At 47.2% G+C, this 22,400-nt stretch overlaps 1 protein-coding gene across 2 annotated transcripts; it reads left to right on the forward strand.

Annotated features, from left to right (window-relative positions):
- Positions 1-300: 300 nt before the first annotated feature.
- On the forward strand, positions 301-20,630 carry TBC1D2 (TBC1 domain family member 2). 2 transcript variants are annotated; one of them, XM_042882868.1, is made up of 14 exons: positions 301-571; positions 2,838-3,345; positions 3,985-4,117; positions 4,996-5,137; positions 7,155-7,276; positions 9,236-9,411; positions 10,223-10,609; positions 11,403-11,513; positions 13,131-13,312; positions 14,875-15,345; positions 16,974-17,094; positions 18,382-18,567; positions 19,222-19,343; positions 20,066-20,630. In XM_042882868.1, exons 2-14 carry the CDS (start codon positions 2,935-2,937, stop codon positions 20,265-20,267), a joined length of 2,766 nt encoding a protein of 921 aa, XP_042738802.1. In that variant the 5' UTR covers positions 301-571; positions 2,838-2,934; the 3' UTR covers positions 20,268-20,630. The 2 variants fall into 2 exon arrangements, with proteins under 2 accessions (XP_042738802.1, XP_042738803.1); XM_042882869.1 differs by having other exon boundaries at positions 301-567.
- Positions 20,631-22,400: the final 1,770 nt, after the last annotated feature.

The following is a 22,400-nucleotide window of genomic DNA, read 5'->3' on the forward strand; positions in this document are numbered from 1 at the left end:
CGGCGCCCCTCAGACATGTGAGCTGGCGCCGGTCCCTCTGCCGTTTCCTTCCCTCGTTCTGCTGTGAGGCGACTCCTGCTCCGCCTCCCATGGCTCCGAGCTCCACCTTCCGTGCTGATTTATTTATTTCTGCTCTCTCTGCCACTCCCTGTCACGCCGCCGCGGAGGAGGCTCGGGGCGGTGGCATCCCGCTCCCGGCCGGCCGTTCCGGTCCCCATCCCTTCCTTCTCCCCCCCCCCCCCCCCCCCCCCCCCCGGGGGGGCACCCCGGGGCCAGGCTCTGCCGTGCCCCCCCGGCGGGGATACGGCTGTGCTGTGAGGCTGTGGGAGGGCGGGGGGAGAAACGTCTGTGCGGGGCCCACCCTCATCTTCCCTTTTCGTCGGTGAGTCAGTGCCGCGTTCGGCTGGACGGCTCTTTCGGACGGCTCGCAGGCTGAGGGAGGCTTGAAGCAGAGGCTCCTCTCACTGTCGGATCTGTTGTAGAGGCCGTGGTCACCCGGCCTGGGGTGTCTGCAGCTCTGCAGCAGTAGACAGTGGCTTCCAGAGGCATCTCTCCAGAATCCTGCAAGTAGGTGAGGCTTTCTCTATAGCCCTCGTTAATGCAGATTTGACCAGAGCTCTTCTAACGAGGTTCTTGAACCTGTGTGGTGGAGCCATGGAGTGTCACCGTCAGCACAGCTAGAAGTGTGTTGGAGTCTTTGGATGGCGCAGGAAGTCCTTGTGCTTTGAGCCAGCGGTGTGCCCTTGTGGCTTGGAAGGCAAATGGTGTCCTGGGCTCCATCAGAAGAGGGGCGGCCAGCAGGGACAGGGAGGTGATCATCCCCTTCTGCTCTGCTCTTGTGAGGCCCCACCTGCAGTATTGTGTCCAGGTCTGGAGCCCCCAGTACAAGAAAGATAGGGAGCTGTTGGAGAGGGTCCAGAGGAGCCACAAAGATGATCAGGAGCTGCAGCACCTCCCCTACAGAGACAGGCTGAGGGAGCTGGGCTCATTCAGCCTGGAGAAAAGGAGGCTGTGGGGTGACCTCATGGCAGCTTGCAGTACCTAAAGGGAGCCTAAAGACAGGAGGGGAGTCAGCTCTTGGAAAGGGGAGATGACAGCAGGACAAGGGGAAATGGTTTGAAGTGGAGGGAGGGCAGATGGAGGTTGGGTGTCAGGGGGAAGTTGTGTGCTGTGAGAGTGGTGAGGTGCTGGAACAGCTGCCCAGAGAGGAGGTGATGCCTCGTCCATCCCTGGAGGTGTTGAAGGCCAGGTTGGATGGGGCCCTGGGCAGCCTGGGCTGCTGTGAAATGGGGAGGTTGGTGGCCCTGCCTGTGGTGGGGGTTGGAGATTCATGACCTTGAGGTGCTTCCAACCCTGGCCATTCTGTGATTCTGTGGTTGCTAGGAAGGCTTGAGGCTGCTGCTGCTTGATAGTGGTTCCCTTGAACCAGCCAAAATTAGCCTGGAAATTAGGCTTCTGAAGTGGCACCTACGTAATGTGCTTATTCTGGCATTTGTATTTTCAGCAGTAAGAGAGTGGATGAAATAAGTGAATAAAAAAAGAAAAAAAAAAAAGTGAGTGTTCTGTAGCTTTTTGAGAAGCAGATGAGTGAATGGGAGGAAGCAGCATTAAAGGAATGGAGCTTAAATACTAATGTCTGTAAGCCTGTACCAGTAAGGAGGATGTTGTTCCTAAAAGTATGAGCTTGGCCAGTGTCTTTTTGTGCTCCTTTGTGTTATCCCCATTGACCTGTTGTCATCACACCACTGGTTCAGTGTTCAATGTTTTTGTGGTTGCTGTTGGATTCCCACTAATATGTATTTGCTTACACATTTGCTTCTGATACTGCAGTATTTATACTGAAGCCTCTGGCAGGCTTTTTCATTAGGTGAGCTTCAAGATAGGCTTTTATTTAACAAAAAAAAAAAAGAAAGAAACCCCATCAATAGTTTCTAATAGGTTTTATTTTGGGGTGTTGTTATTTCTGTTGTGCAAGGACCACTAGACATTGTTATATGCAGTTGTGAGCAAAAAGTCATTTCTCCCTAATTTGCCCACAAGTGTGGTAGGTTTGCCACCCTAGCACATAATCAGAATTCATGTGCATGTGAACCCATGTAGTCAGGTACAGCTTTGAAACTGACCCTGTCTCTGAGAGGAGGACAGGGCTAAGAATCTGCCCAAATCCCCTCCTGTGTTGTTTTTCTGTTTCTCTGTTGCATATTGCATTCCTTACAGAAACACAGCAGGGTTCTTTAGGCAATGGAATAACCGAGTCTGTTTAGTAGGAATCACTTTCTCTGGTGCCTAATCCATCAGGTGAGGCCTGCTGAATAAGACCCAGAGCACGGTATGCTGGCTTTTTAACAGCGTTCTTCAGCTGCCATAAGGAGGGGTTTTTCTCCAGGTACTGTGGTTTAAAATATTAGCTTAGCATGCAGTGACAAGCTTACCTGAAAGCCATTGACCTGAATTTGTGTCCCAACAGAGGTTGTTAACCTTGTTTTCTGCAGCTAATACTTAATATTCTTCTCTGTGACTTCAAAAGCCCCATTTGTTGCTAATGACTTGAAATGCCTGCAGGATGTACTTGTTTTTCACCTGAAAGATTGTAGTGGTTTCTCTGCTGCTAGTAGAGACTTCTTACAAACTGTAGACAGAAAACTGAGATGTAGAGGTCATTAGAGCCCAGGAAGGGAAAGAGCAATGACCAATATTGGACACTGGGGACCTCTGCTGGGTAATTTGAAAGCTAGGGAATGTGGTGGTGTGATTTTTTTGTTTGTTTGTTTTTCTTTTTTTTTTTTTTTTTGTCATATATGAGACCTAAGCATATTCCTCAATTTTGTCTTCTGCAGGTTGTAGAATAATGTTGATATAGTTGGTATCTGCTGTACCTCGTTTACCTGGAGATTTCCTGTTTCAGTTTGGTTCTGAGTGTATTTCCTGAAAGAGATGAAGAAAGGACCAGGAAGTGGTGCTTGTCCCAGTGCTGGAGTTCCAGACGAGATAACAGAGCCAAACTCAGATGGCAGTAGGAGCAACGGAGACTCAGCAAAAGAGAAAGATGTGCTTCCCTCTCCTGGAGAACTGGAAAACATACAGCTGAAACCCAGCAGTGAAACACACAGAAAAAAACTCTGTGGCTATTTAAATAAGCTAGGCATTAGGGGTCCAATCAAGACCTGGAAGTCTCGGTGGTTCATTTATGATGAAAATAAGTGCCACTTACTATACTACAGGACTGCACAGGACATCAACCCTTTGGGCTCTATTGATCTCTCCAGTGCTAGCTTTGACTGCAAAGTAGAAAATGATGAAGGGGTTTTTGAGATCAGAACACCAAACAGAGTTTTTACTCTAAAGGTAAGAGGCAGCAGCTTCATTTGAGGGCTGCTACAAAACATTCCCCATTAGGACAGATTCACCTCTGTAATGTACCTCAGCCTGAGTTTTGTGCTAATCCCTTCAGCCTGGACTGTTACCTTGTAAACCTGAGTTCCTTGCTCTGTTTTTGTAAGGCTGGGTTTCTGTCACTGAGATGGCTTTTCTTTAACAGAGTAGGAGTAAAAGCCAAACTGGGTGCTGGACTGAAGTAATTTGAGAGTCCTGCACCCATGCATAACTTATTGAATAGAAATGAGCTCCTCTGTATGAACTGGTTCCCGCAGCAGGAAGCTTAGATTCCTATCTCTGTGAATGTCTCTATTAAGAGAACTCTGTTCATGATTCCCACCTAAAGTAATAACATTTCTGCTCAGTCTTGGAACACAGTAAACCAGAAACGGTTAGAACTTGGTCAGCTATCTAGTGAGGTTCTGTTGCTAAGGCCATGCTGAAGATTTACTTTCTCTCTCCAAATTAAGATTTGGGACTGGAGAATGTAGCACAGGCATGACTCAGCTGCCTTTTATTTTTGCTAACATGGGCAGAACAGTGGTTGTTAACCCTACAGATTATGTCTTATGCTGTTAAGATTGTCTGCTGCTTTCTGTTTTCTCTTAGGCAATCAGCAAACAGGCAATGATGTACTGGCTGCAGCAGCTACAAGTGAGACGTTGGGAATTTTGCAGTGCTCAGAGCAGATTTCCCGTGGGCAGCTCCCAGCTTGTAAATGAACCTCTAGTTGGCAGAATAAGTAAGTGTCACCTGTGTCATCCCTTCATTTGCTTTCAGCCTCTGAGTGGTGAGCGGTTCTCATCTCTAAATGAGGCACTGCCCAGGTATTTAAAGGCACGTGCCAACTATCACTGCCTGGATTGGTGTTTGGAGGTCGTGGCCTTACTGGAGATGAACGTGAATGCACTGTCTCTTGATCTGCCACGGCGTGTGCTAGGCAATATTCAGGTATCTTATGGTTGTGAATCCCCTCTTAGCTTCCCTCGTACTCTGGAACCCTGCATGTTTGGTGGTGTCCTTTTCCACTGTGAAGCCAGCAGCAAGCAAGTCCTGTAGTGGTGGAGGAATAAAGGTGCACGTGCCTAGCAGTTTGAGTAAAGAGGCCAATGGAGGGCAGAGACAGAGCATCCATATATTTAGCTATGACTAGATGCACTAGATGTTTTATTTAAAGCAACCAACCTGCTCCCTGCTAAGTCTCTGCTTTAAATACCCTGGCATTTCACTATCATAAGCAGCAGTAGTATAACAAAAATATTTGTGAGCTGTTACCTACGTATTAAGAAACACTGCGACTAGGGTGGGGAACAGCAATAACTCTGCTCTTTATCTGTTGAGAGGCTTGAATTTAATTTCTAAGGTCTTTCTCATGTACAAGTGCTTGAAGCCACTGGGTAGAAATAAATTACCTGCTCAGGGACTACTTGGAACCTTCTGTAATTTCATCTTATATAAGGGAAACCTGCTCTGCTGCTTTTGTTACTGACATGTTGTATACAGAATGCCTAAATGTAAGAAAATGTTGTGGTTCTTAAGTTACATTGAGGAGTCAAAGTCTAATGAAAGACTGCCTTGAACACTTACTTGCCTTTCATGTTTTGGTTTGTTTCCATGTAGATGTTGCTGAAGATGAGGGCTTTCTGCCTCCAGTCAAAACGCCAACAGAAGTGGTGGGTTTACAGGCAGCCTCTTTGCCTGCACCCCAAACAGCTACAGCTTTGCAGAACATCTCCCTTAAGCACCCTTGGACAGAGATACAGTAAGTGTGTGAGGAGAGTTGCAGTGCAGTTCGCATGCCCATCTGTGCATTACTTGCTTGTTTATATTGTTTGAATCGGGGCACTTTTCTAGGTAGATAAGCCATGAAGCAGTTTTATGAAGAAACAAACTTTATGTTGGAGCTTCTTTGACATCCGCTTGTTCTACTGTGTTTCACAAGATATAGTGGTCTTGCAAAAGATCCTAGAGGCAGAATCAGAGCTTGATTAAGCTTCCCTAGGTGCATCTAGTAGTTTGCTTATTTTCTGTGGTGCATCTGAACATTGCTCTTGGAAGGACTTCTGGGCAGGTTGAACTGTATGTACTCTGTAGGTTAGCAATAGAAGCCCTTTCCAGTGGATTGAAAGGATCTTGGGTACTTTGCAGAGCAGATACTTCAAGCTCGAGGCATTTGAGCCTGTAAAAAGGCCTTGACACTACACAAGTTGCTGTAGCTTGGCTGATTTTCAGGCATGTGAACAAGCCCCCTGCCTGCACTGATTTCATGTTTGTGATTGCAAGCTGTGGCTCCATCGGGGTTTACACATTACAAACCTTGAGCAGATACTGTTGCTCAAAGACAGTCCGCACCAGTGTGTCCTTAAGCATATCCTCATCACTTATTTACAGATAGCCCACAGCATGCAGGTGGTCACAGGCACTTGCCAAATGTTTTTGGAGGGGAGGTTTGCTGTAGTTTTGTATCGCTGCTGCTCTGGCTACAGTCTGATGCTGATAGGAAGAGAGGCTTCCTATGGTACATAAGAGTAGCAATCTCAGCTGTACTGTTTTGCAGGATAGATACAAAGTGCGTTCTTTCCTCTGCACTTTGATTAAAAATACTGTAATCGTAACTCCTCCCCAGCCTTACTTTTGTAAGCTTGAGTAATAATTGTTTCTTTTCATCCTTGGATCCAATTGTTACCTTGGTCCTGTGAACATTTCTGCAGGCTCTGTTGTGTAGTGTGTTTGGTTTCAGCTGAGTTCCTCCGATTCCTGAGTTGTTCTGGTTTCATGGGGAAAACAGCATAGCATGAAATAAAGAGAAGCAGGAAAATTGCATCAAAGTAATGCCCACTGCAGCCTACGGGGAGTGGAGGTCTGCTGATCTCTTCTGCCAATGCATTTGCTTAGGTCAGAAATTTCTGCTTTTCTACTCGTGAGCCTCACAGTAAAAAGGCAAAAAGGAGAATAATATCTAAGCTCCAGCTTCATTAACAGTAAAGACGTAGCTAACATGATGTCCTGTGTATGTGTCAGAACAAGGGGCTTATTTTCTTTCAGCTGATGGGAAGAGAGAAGACTTATATAGAAATAGGCAGCTGTCTCACTTTCTTGTATAGGTTTTACAAAAAACACTGACATGCTGCTGGTTCTCCATGATCTTGTGGAGACATCTTCTAGTTCTTCTGGCAGCATCTGAAAGCAGCAACTGCAACAAACAGTCTGTGATTGACTGCTTCCAGATCTCATAGCAGTTTTATTCCAGAATCTCTGTACTGTATCAAAGCTTATCAAATTAGTTGTGGCAAGGTTATTAAATGTGATTTAGATCACAGGACCTGTGGCAGCTTCAGCTGTAACTGTTGTGGCAGTTTTGGCTGTAGAGAGCTGAACTTTTGTTTCTGTCTGAGGGCTTCTGCAAGGAACTGAGCTAAGGGAGGAAGAGGAGAGGGAGAGAAAGAAAGAAGAAATGATTGTGATTTTATCTGCTGCCTTCTGTCCAGCCTTTATGTAGAGGGCTGAACGGTGTGGAAAAGATCTCCATCTGATTCACTTGGCTGTGCTGGTAGCAATTTTGTGGCATCTTTCTGATACGTGCCGGTTTCAGCTTTGCTCCCCTTAGATCCACCAGTGCCATGAATGATTCTTTTTTTTTTTAAATCAAATGGTGGAGGCAGGTTCTGGGAGGAGGGAGATGTGATGAATGAGGAGAAGTGTGTCGCTGGGTAATTCGAATATAACTGGCTGCAGCGTTCATCGCTTCTGTTCACTGTTTTAGTCTCCTCTTGTTTCAGAAACACTGTCTACAATATCTGTGGCTCCAAGCAACTCTGGGGGAATGATGGGAATGTCTTTAACTTCAGTAAATTCCAGGAGGACCCTGAACAAGAGGCAGAAGTGGAAGCACAGTGTACAGGTGCCTGTTACTGAAATGTGTATGGCTATGACATAATTTACTAGTGAGTCAGACTTAGCAGAAAAGTGAAGGATAGAGTGGCAAGTAGTTCTGGGACATGAAAGCTTGACCATGTTGTCTCCTTCCTTCCTTCCTGAGCGTTGCTGGCACAAGAAAGACTCATTTTGCTCTGCTTTAGGCTGTATCTGTTTGTCTCTTACCCGTGGAATCTTTTCCAGAGGCAAAATGATAAACCATATTGCTAGCCCATACTATTTCCTTGAATTGGAAATTAAACTGCTGTACAGTCTCATTCTCCTCAACGCTTTCCTCCCAAATATAGGGTGTAATTGCTGAGTTTAGCATGTGTTCTCCACATACGCTAACTGCCTTTTGTTGTGGGCAAGACAGGTGGGGTGAAAGGAGGGTTTACAGGTACCATGAAACATTATTTATTTATTCTGGGGGCACCTGTGGTTCTCATCCCTGCGTTTGTGAATCCCAGCAGGTTGATGTTTCTTGTCCTGTGTGTCAGTCTTCTAGCTGGAGCTGTTGTGAGTCCCCTCATAGCAAGGCATAGGAGTCTGTAGCAAGAAACTCAGTTCTGTTTTCAGGCCTGTTAGCCTGACCTTGGTGCCAGGGAAGGTTATGGAGCAGATTGTCTGGAGGGAGATCACGTGCCATGTGCAGGACAGCCAGGGGATCAGGCCTAACCAGCATGGCTTCTTGAAGGGCAGGTCCTGCTTGACCAACCTGATCTCCTTCTATGATCTAGTGACCCATCTGGTGGATGAGGGAAAGGCTGTAGCTGTGGTCTACCTAGACTTCAGCGAAGCCTTTGACACTGTCTCCCACAGCATTCTCCTGCAGAAGCTGGCAGCCTGTGGCCTGGATGCATACACTCTTGGCTGGATAAGAACCTGGCTGTAGGGCTGGGCCCAGGCAGTGGTGGTGAATGGAGCTAAAACCAGCTGGCGACCTGTCACCAATTGTGTTCCTCAGGGGTTGGTGCTGGGCCTGTCCTCTTCAGTATCTTTATTGATGACCTGGATGAGGGCATTGAGTGCACCTCAGTAAGTCTGCAAATGACACAAGGTTGGCTGGAAGTGTGGATCTGCCTGGGGGTAGCGAGGCCGTACAGAGGGATCTGGACAGGCTGGAGAGCTGGGCTGGAGCCAATGGGATGAAGTTCAACAAGGCCAAATGCCGGGTCCTGCACTTTCGATGCAACAACCCCAGGCAACACTGCAGGCTTGGGGTGGAGTGGCTGGAGGACGGCGTAGAGGAAATGGAGCTGGGGGTGTTGGTTGGTGCTGGGCTGAACATGAGCCAGCAGTGTGCCCAGGTGGCCAAGAAGCAATGGCATCCTGACTTGCATCAGGAATGGTGTTGCCAGCAGGGACAGGGAAGTGCTTGCCCCCCTGTTCTCGGCACTGGTGAGCCTGCACCTCGAGTGCTGTGTTCAGTGTTGGGCCCCTCAGTGCAAGAAGGGCATTGAGGCCCTGGAGCGGGTTCAAAGAAGGGCAACAAAACTGGTGAGGGGTCTGGAGCACAGGGCTGATGAGGAGCAGCTGAAGGAGCTGGGATTGTCCAGCCTGGAGAAGAAGAGGCTCAGGGAGGACCTCATTGCTCTCTAACTACCTGAAGGGAGGTTGCAGTGAGCTCAGGGTTGGCCTCTTCTCTCGTGTAACAGTGATAGGACTGGAGGGAATGGCTTCAAGCAGCACCACGGGAGATTTAGGCTGGATGTTAGGAAATACTGCTTGTCTGAAAGAGTGGTCAGGCACTGGAATGGGCTGCCCAGGGAGGTGGTGGAGTCACTGACTCTGGAGGTGTTCAAGGGACGTTTGAGTTTTGTGTTGAGGGATGTGGTTTAGTGAGAACTGTTGGTGGTAGGTGGATGGTTGGACTGGATGATCTTGTAGGTCTCCAACTTGGTGATTCTGTGATTCTGTATAAATTAACTCAGTTTCCTTTCAGTGAAGGAGACCCCGGAGGATGGGAGGATGGAGTCTCGGTTGAACTTGTTTAGGAAAGCCAAGTGGGTGAACAGTAGCTTGGCAGAAGAGCAACCCCGGGAGAGGAACTCAATGGATAAAGTGAACGTCCTACAGCAACAGATGCTGACACTCACAGAGGAGGTCAAGTCACAGAAGGTGAGTGCGGTGAAGAATCTTCTGCCTTTAAGGGCAGGACCCTGAAAGTGTTCACAGGGACTTCCTGGACCTTGGTGCTTGGTAAGGCTGAGGGGGCTGAGCAGGCACTCAGCTGAAGCTCCTAGTGTCACTCTGATGTACATAACCTGATGGTGCCCAGCACAAGGAAAGCACAGACATTCATTAACCACAAAACACATCTAGCAGACAGGTTGGAAAAGAGAAGTTAAAAAAAAATCCAGGTGGGTTCTGCAGTTGTCATGCTGGTGTATGTTATTTAACAGATGTATGAAGTACAATCTTGGATTGGATATCGTGATACTGACAGGAGCTGCCAGATTGAATTGTCATGGTTTTTTTAAACAACAGTCCGCCATTAAGATGTGATGTGATTGCAGAGCCCAGTCACTGCAAGGCCTCTGTCTCCTGAGTGACAGTGCCAGAATCCTCAGTAATGCTAGTATCTCTTTCCAGCAAAAGAGACAAGAGAGCCAGGTCCCATGGTGGGTAATTAAGTTACACCCTTGTTTTGGTTCCTTAAATGTCTGAGACAGCAAAGCATGAATCAGCAGCACAGTGCTGGAAGAAGCTTTTGTACATTCATGTGGCTTGGAGTGAGGGAGGACTTCTGCAGTGTGAAAGCTGAAACGAATATAGCAATTTCCATTCAGTTTTCCTTCAGAGGGGAGTCAGTTTTGAGATCCTGAGGATCTTTAGCTGCTCACTCATTACTAGGCAGGTCTGTAGAGTTCTGGGCAGCGCCCTGGGCACACTGTGAGCTAATCACTGTGAGTTTGCTTTCTTTTACCAGGAGTTGGTTAAGCTTCTCCACAAAGCCCTGGAGGCAGCCCAGCAGGAGAAGCGAGTGTCTAGCATGTATCTCACTGCAGCAGAAGATAAGGACAGGCTGGAGTTAGTGCGCCACAAAGTGAGACAAATTGCAGATCTCACCAGTCGACTGGAAGCTCTTGAGCAGGAGAAGAAGGAACTTGAGCAGATGCTTGCTCTGAGAGACAGCCATATCCAGGAACTCAAAGAGCATGTGCAGCTTCTGATGGAGAAGAACCATGCCAAACAGCAAGTCATCATGGCCTTGACAGAGCAGAGGACCCGAGAACACTCTGATCCCCTGCAAGAAGCAAACGCTGTCACTGCAGAGACATTGTATAAACAGCAGGAGGAGATTGAGCACCTGAAGGTGTGTGGAGGTGACACAGATTATTTGAGAGGTTGCATTCCTGTACCCTTCGGTTCAGTGGGAGATTGTTCCTAGTGGAAAGCACAGACTGTATTTCTAGTTCTGTGTGCATCAGAGACGGGGTGGGAGGGCCTCACCTGGTATTGATAGAGTTCTCAGAAGCAGATAGCTTGGCTTCAGCCAGGTGGAACAAAATACTGTTTTGATCTAGTTAACACTGAGAGCCAGCCTCTTTGTTCAGTCTCCTGTTTCACTTACTGCTGTCTAACCTGCTGTCTTCATGGCTCTATTGGTGTGTGCTTCCCTCTTGCAAACAGTTTCCCAACACATCTTAGTTTTTTTCAAATCCAGCCTGTTGCACTGTTACCACACGCACCATTATAATGAACTGTTAGCATGGGGTGGAGAACTGCCAAATGAGGCACTCTGCTGTGGGAAGTGTTTTTTCTGCCAGCTGTCGGGCTGAAACCTGCATCTGCTTCTTAAAAAAGGGAGAAAAGTATTCTTCATCTCAGTTAGCTGTTTCTTTAGCTTTCTGCCATCCAGCTGTCTCTACTCTTATAAGTGCATATGTTTTCTAAGTACATTTAGCATTTTCCAAGTGTCTTCTCTATGCATGACACCTCTATTTAATGTTGTGCCGTCATTTCCTTTGTAGACTGTATTTGTCCTGGAAAGTCCTGTCTTGTCTCTAGAACACGACATTTTTTCTTGTCCTTTACTCATTCCATACCCAAGTCCCTCTAGGGACCCTCATGCACTGTTCCTCTGTGACTGTTTTGTTTTGTGGCAGGATGATATCGATGCATACAAAACCCAGAACCAGTTTCTCAATTCGGAGATCCACCAGGTTACTCGACTTTGGACAAGAGTTGCTGAGAATGAAAAAGCCCTTCTGATGAAGGTGAGCAAAATAGTTCTTTTTTCTTGGGGACACCTTTTTCTAAGCTCTGTCCTAAGTGGGTGCTGGGATGATTTTGATACAAAAACTCACCAGGAAGAAATTTGTTTCCTATTTTTTTTTAATTTCAATTATTATTTTTAGTTTAATTTTCTTGCTTTGTATTGTTCCCAGATTAGGTATGATTGTTTTCTGTCTCCAGTCAAAGTAAAATGCTTGCAAAGTTCACTCTTAGGGATGCTGAAAACTAACTCAGACTCCTGTAGATTCAGCCTTACTTTTGGATACAAATAAAGAAATGTCTGTGCTAAGAGAATGAGAAGTTCTTGAGACTTGGCAGGCTGACTAGGTCCTGGCTCCATCTAGTTTTGATTTCTGCACAAGGCCTGGTGCTGTCAGGTAGCAATTCTCTTAGATCCTGCAGCTAGTTGAGAGTTGATTTCTCTTCTTAGGCTCTGTTTTTATTTCTAGTATTGTAAGTATGCATAAACTAGTTGTGCTTAGACTTGTCTTTCTGGTCCTAAACCACTGCTTCAGGCTGGCATTTGTTCTCTAGGTTTTCCCTGGGTTTTCCTTACTAGATTTCAAGGAATGTCCCCATAGCCTTGGATTCTGTAACAGGGCAAGCAGCTGCTTCTGAGGTGGTGTTGTCATTCTTTTATCTCTTTGCTTCCTAGTCTTTTGAAACCCAGTACACCTCAGCTTGTTCTTGTTCTCTGATCCTCCAATTGCTGTCAGCTTCAGAATGGAAGTAATCATACTGAAATGCTCGACTTGAGGCAAAATGCTGAGTAAAGTGGTAGTGTGACAGTGTCCTATGCTCTTTTCTGTCCACTTTCTATGCAGCCTAATTCTTTCTGTGATTCCTGTTTTGTTTTTAATTGCTGCTTCCCACTGAGAAGTCCTCGTGCTTCCTGTGAAACACTGATTAGGTGAGTTTTGTCACCTGTATGGCCTCAGTTGTGAATTGTGAAGTGGTGATAACAATCCTCGTTTCCCCGTTTCCCTCCTCTCCCCCTCCCCACCTGCTTTTTTTTTCTTTTCTGTATGCCCTGGAGTGTGGTGGTTTTGCTCTGTTTGAACTCACTTGAGCTTCTTGTGCTTGATGTTGGATAGCAGTATGATGGTATGAGGTTGCTTGGGAGCACATTCACTTTGTGATTCTGCTGCGTATCCTGAAGTTGTGGAGGTTCCAGCTCAGCCCCTTGAGTGGTGTGTATTTTCAGAGTACAGCTCAGTCTGTGGTAGAGAACTTGTCTAAGCAGCAGAGAAAAAGCCTGAAGAGAATTCAGATGCAGTGGTGGCTCTGATCCGTGCTGCCTGGGATATGGCCACCCCTGATGCAGTGCAGTAGGTAAGCAGGTGATGCTGTATTTGGCCTGCCATTCAAAAAGCAAATTCTGTTGTGTGCTTGCTTATGAAGCTTATGTGTGTTCATTGGCAGTGGTGATTCATTCATAGCTGTGCTTCTCATGGGTGTAGAAAACTGCTGGGCGTGTTTTCTGGGGTCTTGCTATTCAGGAGTCTTTGTTTTATGTGTGGGCCAGGCTAGCAACGAGCAGTGGTGATAGAGGAAAAACCGTCAATGAGCTACCTCATTCCTTCTTGTTTTGCCATCAGTGTGCCTATCTGCAAGCCCAAAACTGCCAGATGGAGAGCAAATACCTGACGGTCTTGCGGAAGCTGCAGGAGACTCTCTGCGGCCTGCCCAGCTCACATGCTGATTTGGTGAGGAACCTCATCCAGGAAGCACTCCAGTGGGATGTGAAGGAAGGAGCAGATCTGAACCTGAACCCTGTGAGGTAATAGAGAAGCATGTGGGGAAATTCACACCCTTGCAGGAGTCTGTCAGTGGAGGGGAATTTGCAGGCAAGAGAGATCCGAGACAGCTCTATAGCAGGGAATTGGAGCCATGACCTACAAGGAGAGGTAGAGGAAAAATGATAATGTGCAAACCATGCACAGCTGATAGTAGCACATCACTGCAGGAAGGGGAGTTAAAAGTTTTATAAACCCTGTCACTAACTAGTTACCTGAGAGAAGAGGCTGACTCCCTCCTTGCTACAGCTTCCTTTCAGATGGCTGTAGAGAGTGATGAGATCTCCTTTGAGTGTCCTCTGCTCTGGATTAAACAAGCCCAGCTCCCCCATCTGTTCCGTACCTATCACCAGCCTTGTTGTGTTTCTTTAGACATGCTCCAGCGCCTCAGCCTTTCTTGTATCAAGGGCCCAAACTGAACACGGTACCTGAGGTACAGCCTCACCAGAGCAGAGTACAGAAATGCACGAGAGGTCCCCTGGAAAGTAGAGAATATTTATTGCTCAGAGTTTTCTAGACCCATTCATATAAAGCCATGACTGCCCTGTTTCTAGCTGTGGGTCAGTCTTGCAGTAAGGGGTGGGGCTGGACTGCAGACCCCAGGGGTGCTTTGCTATTAGTGCTGCTGAGGACCTTGCATTTGTGTTTATGCTATTCTGCACAGTTACTGCCCCAGTTTCGTAACAGATTCTATTACACCTGGTTGATTAGATTCAGATTCTCCAGATAGCCCTAAGAGTCTAAGGCCAGGCTTGGTCTCTCTGCCAGTTCACTTGGACAATGCCTGCCTGGTTCTGGATGTGGGTGTGTGGCTCTTGCTCTACCTTGAGATCAGGAAATATTAAGGTGGAGATGAATTGTAATCCCTTTACCTCGCCATGTTAGCTGAGATTAATGCTGTATTAATTTGAAATTAATAGATACGATATGTTAGAAAAGATAAAACAAGCATGGACATGGACTGACTTGTTTCCTGTGCAACCTACGGTAGGGCTCCTGCTTTAGCAGGGGTTGGACTTGATCTCTTCCAACCCATGTGATACCTTGGAATTAGCTCTGACTGGGGACTGAGGGTGCACAGACCCTCAACAAGCACCGTTATCTGCATTTCTGGAGTGTCTGATTAGAAAGAGATTTCCATTGAGCGCAGAAGACATCCGAAGGTGCTGTTGGTCTCTATTCTCTGTTCTGATGCTCTGAAGCTTTTGCAGTCCCAAACTGTCTCTGTCCTAAGACAGAGAAGATAAACAGGTTGAGCAAGATGCTACCTTGTTTGTAGGAGAAAAGATGGATTGAGTAAAGAGATCTGTTGGGGTCAGACTACAGCTCAGAGCAGCTACACTTGAGTTCATCTGTCTGTCTGTGGTGTTGGTGCAGGCTACCACTATGGTTGTGTGTCGGCAGACATGGCAGGCTCATGCACACAGCTGCCAGAGAAGCACAGAAGTACCTGTGCTCTGGCGTGGGTGACAGGAGCACAGCAGTGGCCCTTGGCACAGAGGCCAGAGCCAGCCTTTGAGTTAACCTCTGCCTTGTGCCCTTCCAGTGAGTATGATGAGTATGGGTTTATGACCGTACCTGACTACGAAGTTGAGGACTGGAAACTTCTGGCCAAAATTCAAGCCCTGGAGATGAAGTCCAACAACCTGCGGAGCCAGGAGGTAGTGGAGAAGCCCCTTCGTGACAGGTGGAATAGCATCGGGGAGCTGAGTCCCTCTGCAGAGCTGAAAAGCCTTATTAGAAGTGGCATTCCTGTGGAGCATCGGCAGCGGGTCTGGAAGTGGATTGTCAGCCAGCACTGCAGCTATCTGCCTGACCACTACCAGCGGCTGTTAAGACAGAGCAAGAGCACTGAGCACCCTGCCTGTCGGCAGATTGAGCTTGACCTGCCCCGCACACTGACCAGCAACAGACATTTTTCATCTCCCACTTCCCAGCTCATCCCCAAGCTCCGAAGGGTGCTGCTGGCATTCTCCTGGCACAATCCTGCCATTGGATACTGCCAGGGACTGAACAGGTGAGGAGCCAGGTATGCTGCTTCTTCATGGGATTGCACTGAGATGGTGTAGGTACTTTCACTAGGCTGTGATTCAAACAGTCCCAGGCTCCTGTCCCTCTCTAGAGCTGTACTAGCTCTAGATATTTTCTGTATATGGTGTCTTTTTTCTACCCAGTGTTATTGCTGTGTTGTAGCAAGCAACAGAATGCACTTGTCTTCCTATTTTGTAATTTTCAGAGGAAAAGTTATAGGAGGTGGAGTGATACAGTCCCAGGCTAATGTCACGACATATAGGCTGAATCTGTGCGTCGTAATGTGCTCAAAAGAACATTGGTGATGGCTTTAGTCTTGTGATAGTTGGAGGAAGTGTTAGGAAGTGCTAGGAGTTGGAGCAGATGACACATGAGGAGAAGCTAAGGAAATTGATCTGGTTGTATCTGAAGAATTACAGACTCAAAAGTAACTTTAAAGGTCATTTACTCCAACTTCCCTGCAGCAAACAGGGACCCTACAGCTAGATCGTGTTGCTCAGAGCCCCGTCAAGCCTAACCTTGAGTGTCTTCAGGATGGGGCATCCACCACTTCTTTGGGCAACCTGTGCCAGTGCCCCACCACCTTTAATGTCAAAAACTCTTTCCTTATAGCCAATCTAAGTATCTCCTCTTTTAGTGTGAAACCATTTTCCCTTGTCCTGTCATAGCAGATCTTGCTGAAGTCTGTCCCCTTTGTTTGTATAGCCCCTCCACTTTAGAGGCAGGAAGGCCACCACCAGGTCTCCTGGAGTTTTCTCTTCTCCAGGCTGAACAGCCTGAGCTCTATCAGTCTGTGAGGCTCAGGGAATCTGGAAGCTTCTCTCACTTCCCAAATTCAGGCTACAGAACAGATTAAAAAAAAAAAACAGGCTTCTTAGAAGCGTGTAGCCTACAAAAAGAGGCACGGGTCACTAGCTGCAGGAAGGGAGTTTCTGATTGTACATTTTCATGTGAGGAAAATCTCTGTAAGCCATTCCTATTGCTCTTCAGGTGGTCGTCAGAAAGATGTTTTCTATTCCAGAAATCCCTTGATATTAGATGTTGTAGAATTGTAAAATGGATCAGATTGGAAGGAACCCTTATAGATAATCTAGTTCCAGTCTGCTCTGCCCTCCCTGGGATACCTTACACCAGATCACGCTGCTGAAAGTCTGATCCAGCTTCTGTATGTTTCCCCAGCCTTGAACTCTTCCCATCTAGCTAAAGGGAGATGAGTCAGAGCTAAGGGGAATAAGAGTGGAAGGATGAGGTGAGCCACGTCACATAATATGGAATGTCTCTAAGAAAGCTGTTTGCTATGTTGAAATAGCCATAACCAGCACACTTTGCTAAATGCAAGGATCTCTACAGAACATTCCATTAGCTCGGAAGCCCGGTTTTGTTGCTGAAGCTCTGTTTTTGATGCTTCCTGTTTGCTGACAGAAACACACAGGAAAGGAAGGCATAGACCCTGGGTTCCTTCAGAAGCCTGCAGAACAGATCATTCTCTGACCAGCTGTGCTCCCTCACAGAGCTAGAGACAGGCCAGTAAGAATCTTGGATTCTCCTGTTCTGTGTTGGACTCTGTCTCCTCCTGCAGTGTTCTGTTGCCTCACTTTGTTTTGTTCATTGCAGATTGGCAGCTGTTGCCCTGTTGGTCCTGGAAGATGAGGAAAATGCTTTCTGGTGTCTGGTCCATATTGTGGAGAACCTAATGCCAGCAGACTACTACAGTGACACCCTGATAACATCACAGGTGAGCTGGCACCCCCCTCTACTGCTTGTACTGCTTTGATGTGGTGATTTTTGGTAAAGGGTTAAAAACAAGTAGTCAGCTTGCAATGTGTTTGACTTCTGACAGTTGACATCACCTTGCAGTTCCTTCCATTACAGTTATAAAGTTGCTTAAGAAATGTGGCACCACTCCTGAATAATCACTTGGGTGTCAGGTTAGTCAGAAGAGAGGTACCCATTAACTGCAGTTATTTATTGCAAGGAGGACCCAGTGAAAGTGAAGTAGCTAACTCTGACTTGTAGAACCAAATATGAAGGAAGTGTCTTTTTGGAAACTGCCCTCCATCTTTGGACTGCCCAGCGCAGATGAAGGAAGGCAATGGAATTTTAGTATCAACTGTGCTTCAGGTTAGGATCAAATAGCCTAATTCTGGCTTTGGAACTCCCTGCAGATCAGAAGGCACTGTAGCCATTTGATATAAAATGCTGTGTTACCCTCCTGTTTAAAGTCAGTGGATTTCAAAGTTTTCAAGGCATGTTGTTTGGTATCATAGAATCACAGAATGGCCTGAATTGAAAAGGACCACAATAATCATATAGTTTCAACCCCCCTGCTGTGTGCAGGGTCACCAACCAGTGGCCCAGGCTGCCCAGAGCCACATCCAGCCTGGCCTTGAATGCCTGCAGGGATGGGGCATCCACAGCCTCCTTGGGCAACCTGTTCCAGTGCATCCTTGCACTGATTAAAGGATTTCACCAGCTGCATTTGTGTGTCTAGGTTCATGCAGCTACAAGCAAAACTGACAGCAGTGAGTCCACAAGGAAGTGAACTGAGAAGATCAGCTGTTTCTTGTGAAGACAGAGAGGGGTCATACGTATTCAGTCTGTTAGGCCATGTGCAGTCATTCAGCCCTGGGCATGCCCTGTTACTCAGCTGGTTTCTCATGACATCACAGAAAATAGCAGTAAGACTGATGTGGAAAGATGTGTCAGTGATTTCCTCGTGACTTTGAGATGGAGAACTCTTGCCACTGTGTGAGAAGAGCACATTTCTGCACATCTCAGCCCTGTTTCAGCTCCACACTCCACCCCTCTCCACACCTGTCACTTGGTACCGCACAAAAGTTTGCTGCTCAGTAATTATGAAGGGCTGAGAGACAATGAGATTCTGCGCTCTTCCTGTTTAGGCTATAAGGCAGCACCAGTGGCATGTATAGGCCACTGTTCTGCTTCACTGTCCCTCTCCTTCACACTAGGGTGGTTTGTGCTTGCTAATTGTTGTTGTTGTTGTTGTTTTGGTCAAGTTTAGGTAGATCAAAGAGTCTTCAAAGACTTCCTGGCAGAGAAGCTGCCTCGCCTCATGGCTCATTTTGAGCAGTATCAGATTGATGTCTCACTCATTACCTTCAACTGGTTTCTGGTGGCCTTTGTGGACAGCTTGGTCAGTGACATCCTCCTGCGAGTGTGGGATGCTTTCCTGTATGAAGGGACTAAGGTAAAACCCTTAATCTAGGGCTTCTTTCTGTCTGCATCACATCTGACGTGACAGCAGATTGATGAACGTTCACACGTGTCAGGAGGTGTGGGCATGAGCCTCTTGTCCATCTGCCTCTTTAGTGCGATGACTTGATGTCTCCTCATCTTCTGTTGCTGTGTTGCCTGCAGGCAGACCAAGCCTTTGATATTATGCGTGGTGCCCTTGCCATTTCTTAGCACGTAGTCCAGCTGTAAAACAGTTCTATGATATGGTCCCCTCTGCTCTACAACTCAGACACAGCTGAGAGTGGACAGATACAGGGATCAGAAGATGGGCAGAGATTTAGTATTGCTGGAAATAAGTGTGAATTTTGCACTGTCCCTCTGCATAGAGAGAACTGGAAAACCCTTGTAGATTAGTTTTAGTGTCCTTTTGGAGGCTCTGGTATGCTCCAGAGTTGTAAATTAGCTCACAGGAGGTTGTTCTCTTGGGTTTGTTCTTTTGGGTTTAGCTCTGTGCTTCTTTAGGCCCGCCCTAAAGCAGCCTACTGAGTACAGGCCCAGCAACCACATGTACTGCAGTGTGTATCCCTTACCCTATGTTTTAAGCCATGAGAGCCTGTTCCCTCAGTTGCTAAGCCTTTGCCAACTGAAATGCCTTTCAACTTTCCAGGTGATTTTCCGCTATGCTCTTGCGATTTTTAAATACAACGAGGAGGAAATCCTAAGAATTCATGACAGTGTGGAGATCTACCAGTACCTACGTTTTTTCACAAGGATGATTGTGGATGGCAGGTAGGACGGACTGTGAGGTGTTGTCAAGCTCCTACCTTAGGCCTGTACTTGTTCATCTTTTACATCAACCTAAAAGGAGATGTGACTAATGTGTTAACAGATGCATACACTAGCATGTCAACAGGACGTAGACCTATGTGCCTCTTTTTTGACTGTTCCTCCATGCTCTTACTTAAGGCCTGCTTGGCTTGGACAATGTCATGCTACAACAGGCCTGGCCAGAAAGCCTGTGTTAGTTCTCTTTTTCAGCAGCTGGAACTTGGGAGTCCTACCTGGGTTTCCTACGGCTGAAGTGATCAGGGTATTTGGGAGCATAGTGCTGCTCATGGCCTTTAATAGCACCAAGTGCTTAAGAATAGCAGTTGTATAATCAGAAGAGCTGAGCAGAGGGACTATTCCTCCTGCAAGGAAGATGAGTCATCAGGGTTAGTCTTGGATAGTCCATCTCCTCACGGTGTGCTGCATACTTTAAAAGTGTATTTTAAAAGGTTCCCTTGCTTTGTTGTTTGCATAAGAAGCAATTGTCTGTGATTCTTTATGGCTCTGCTGCTGTGACTGCTGAGCACAGAGGGCTGAAACACTTTCTGCAGCATCCTGGAGTAGTGAATAACGAGCTGCACCAGAGAGGTTTGGTCTGGGAAATCCCACTCTCCTTAAACACTTGGATATTTGTTACTATTTCAGACAGTAAATGGGTTCACTGGGCCTCTTTTCCATTGCAGGAAGCTGATGAACATTGCCTTCAATGATTTAAACCCCTTCCCCATGAAACTGCTGAGGAATCGGAGGAGAATTCACAGGGAAGAGCTGGAGACAGAGCTGTGCGAGCTGGAACAGATCAAAGCAGCCTACGTAAAAGGGAGAGCAGAGCAGGGATCTCAAGGCTTGGAGGAAATCGTTAGTGAGGAGGAGGAAGAGATATAGCGAAAACTGCTCATCACTCCTCTCTCACCTTGTGGAAGGTCTAACAGCTATCTGTATGTGACAGAGGGAGAACAGATGCTTGTAGGAGTTCGTCTGCCCCTGGAAGGCTGTCGATGTAGGACCGTGTGGGGATTTAGCCAGGCTTTGTGATAGATTGGAAGGTGTCAGAGGAATTTTACCCATCCTGTCCACCCCGTGCTGTGCAACTGAGAGATGCAGCTGAAGGTCTGTAGGAAATAATGGTGGTGGTACCACAACATGATGCAGGTGATCCAACCAGGCAGGGCAATTTTTGAAGAGGCTTGAAAGAGATTTTTCTGTGCATACAAAATCATAAATAAGTAAAGCAAGAGTTTTTCCTCACTGGTACCTAAACTTCTTAACTGTCTGGGAGGGGAACCTGCTCTTTGAACACACAGTGCCTTTAGTGGTTCACTTGCCAGGAGAGCGCACACACATACAAACCTGCAGCTGTTGAGTCATGCTGCTCTCTCCAGGTTGGGCCTGAAGAAGGCCTGGAAGCTGGAGGACATCTTGCTATGGGGCTCAGGCTGGGACAAATGAAATGAAACGGGGGAAGGTGGAGTTGTCTATCCAGTTTATTTTGGTTCCTGTGGGAATCCACAGGGGCACAAGGTGTGTCTCTTGCCTGGCTGGAAGATGCTGGGAAGTACCCTTCCTCTTTCTTTAGCTTTGAGCAGAGCCATCTGTGTGACAAACTGAATTTGCACTAGAGAGCCCTCATCTTGCTGTGAACCAGCTGGCTATGGACATGGCATAGCAACTTGGACTGCTGAGGGCAGCTGAGTCTTTCGACCCACAGCTGACCAGGACAAGCATGTGGCCCTCTCTGCCTCTGAGGCATGCTTCTCCTCTTTGCTGTGCCCAAGTTTTGAGTGTGGGTGCTGCTTTGACGCATGGAATATGGCACATTAGGGGTGAAACTATTTGGGCTAGATCACACACACACACACAAAAAGTTACTATTTCTTGAATTAGCTGCTGGCCTCCATGGCCTCCAGTGCACCGAAGTGCCCCTCCTGCCTCTAGCAGATGAGATCTGATAGCTTTCTCCTCTGCCCTGGGGCTGCCCCATCCCTTGGGCCTGCAGCTCAGTCCTCCACAGACGCAGAGTTGGTCAAGCACTTCAGATAAATACAGCTTTTTCCCCATCCTGATTCTGCTGCCCTGCTTTCCTGCTGAGAGGTGCTTTATTCCAGGTGTGCCTGCAGCGCCCTGCTGTATGGTGAGACATCTGCTCTGTATTTTTAGGAGCCCACTCAGCAAATTATGCCTCCTCTAAACCTTGTGTGTATAAAGTCATCCACGCTTGCAGAGAAAGGGAGACGGGGCATCCACAGCCCGTGCTGCTCTCAGCCAGCTGGGCGATAGCCAAAGCCACGGACAGCGGTGAGCCCAGCAGCCTGGCGCATACGGTATGAGACACGAGGACTCCGATCAGCCCGCTTCGAAGAATGACAGAAGCCTGAGCTGGCAGAGCCCTCTAGAGGCCGGCACACAGCATGAATTTACATTCAAATGGGAGCTGAGGTCTGGGAAGAGCGAGAACCCTGCAGCGGATAGACGGGCAACAGCGAGACAGATCCACTGCCGTCAGTAACACCTGTGCACACCGACTGTGCGTGAGAAGAAAGTCTCAGCAGTGTCTTACCACAACATCTCAACCCTCTGCCCGACCCCCAAATAACCACACCAGTTTTAAAAGGATTCCATGTAACTAGAGAAGCTCCAAAGACAGAAGGATGTTCTTTATAGCTGCTGATCTGATTGACTCATAGATTTATGTGTGCACACAAATACAGATTGCTGCTACTTTTGGCTTTTGAAAAGCATCCTCTCTTAAATAATGACGTGGAAATTAGAAGTATAGTTAAAATCCTGTTGTTATTAAGACTTACAGGTTTTGCTCCACACGTAACGTTTAATGGTGTTCCTCTGATTGTTAATCACCTGCTGGGTGTATGACCACTGCTTCCTTCCTAAACTGTGGTGAAAATGGGAATAACTGCAAGGCCTCTGCCTAGCCAGCGTGCTCTCACAGCCCCTGCTCCTGTTCCCTCCTGCTCTACCAACTCTGATGCTCCTGACCAGTGCTGGGCTGAAACACTGGTG

The sequence above is a fragment of the Lagopus leucura genome, unplaced genomic scaffold (assembly GCF_019238085.1).
Source record: "Lagopus leucura isolate 7727_CA_CO unplaced genomic scaffold, USGS_WTPT01 Super-Scaffold_100036, whole genome shotgun sequence".
Lineage (NCBI taxonomy): Eukaryota > Metazoa > Chordata > Aves > Galliformes > Phasianidae > Lagopus > Lagopus leucura.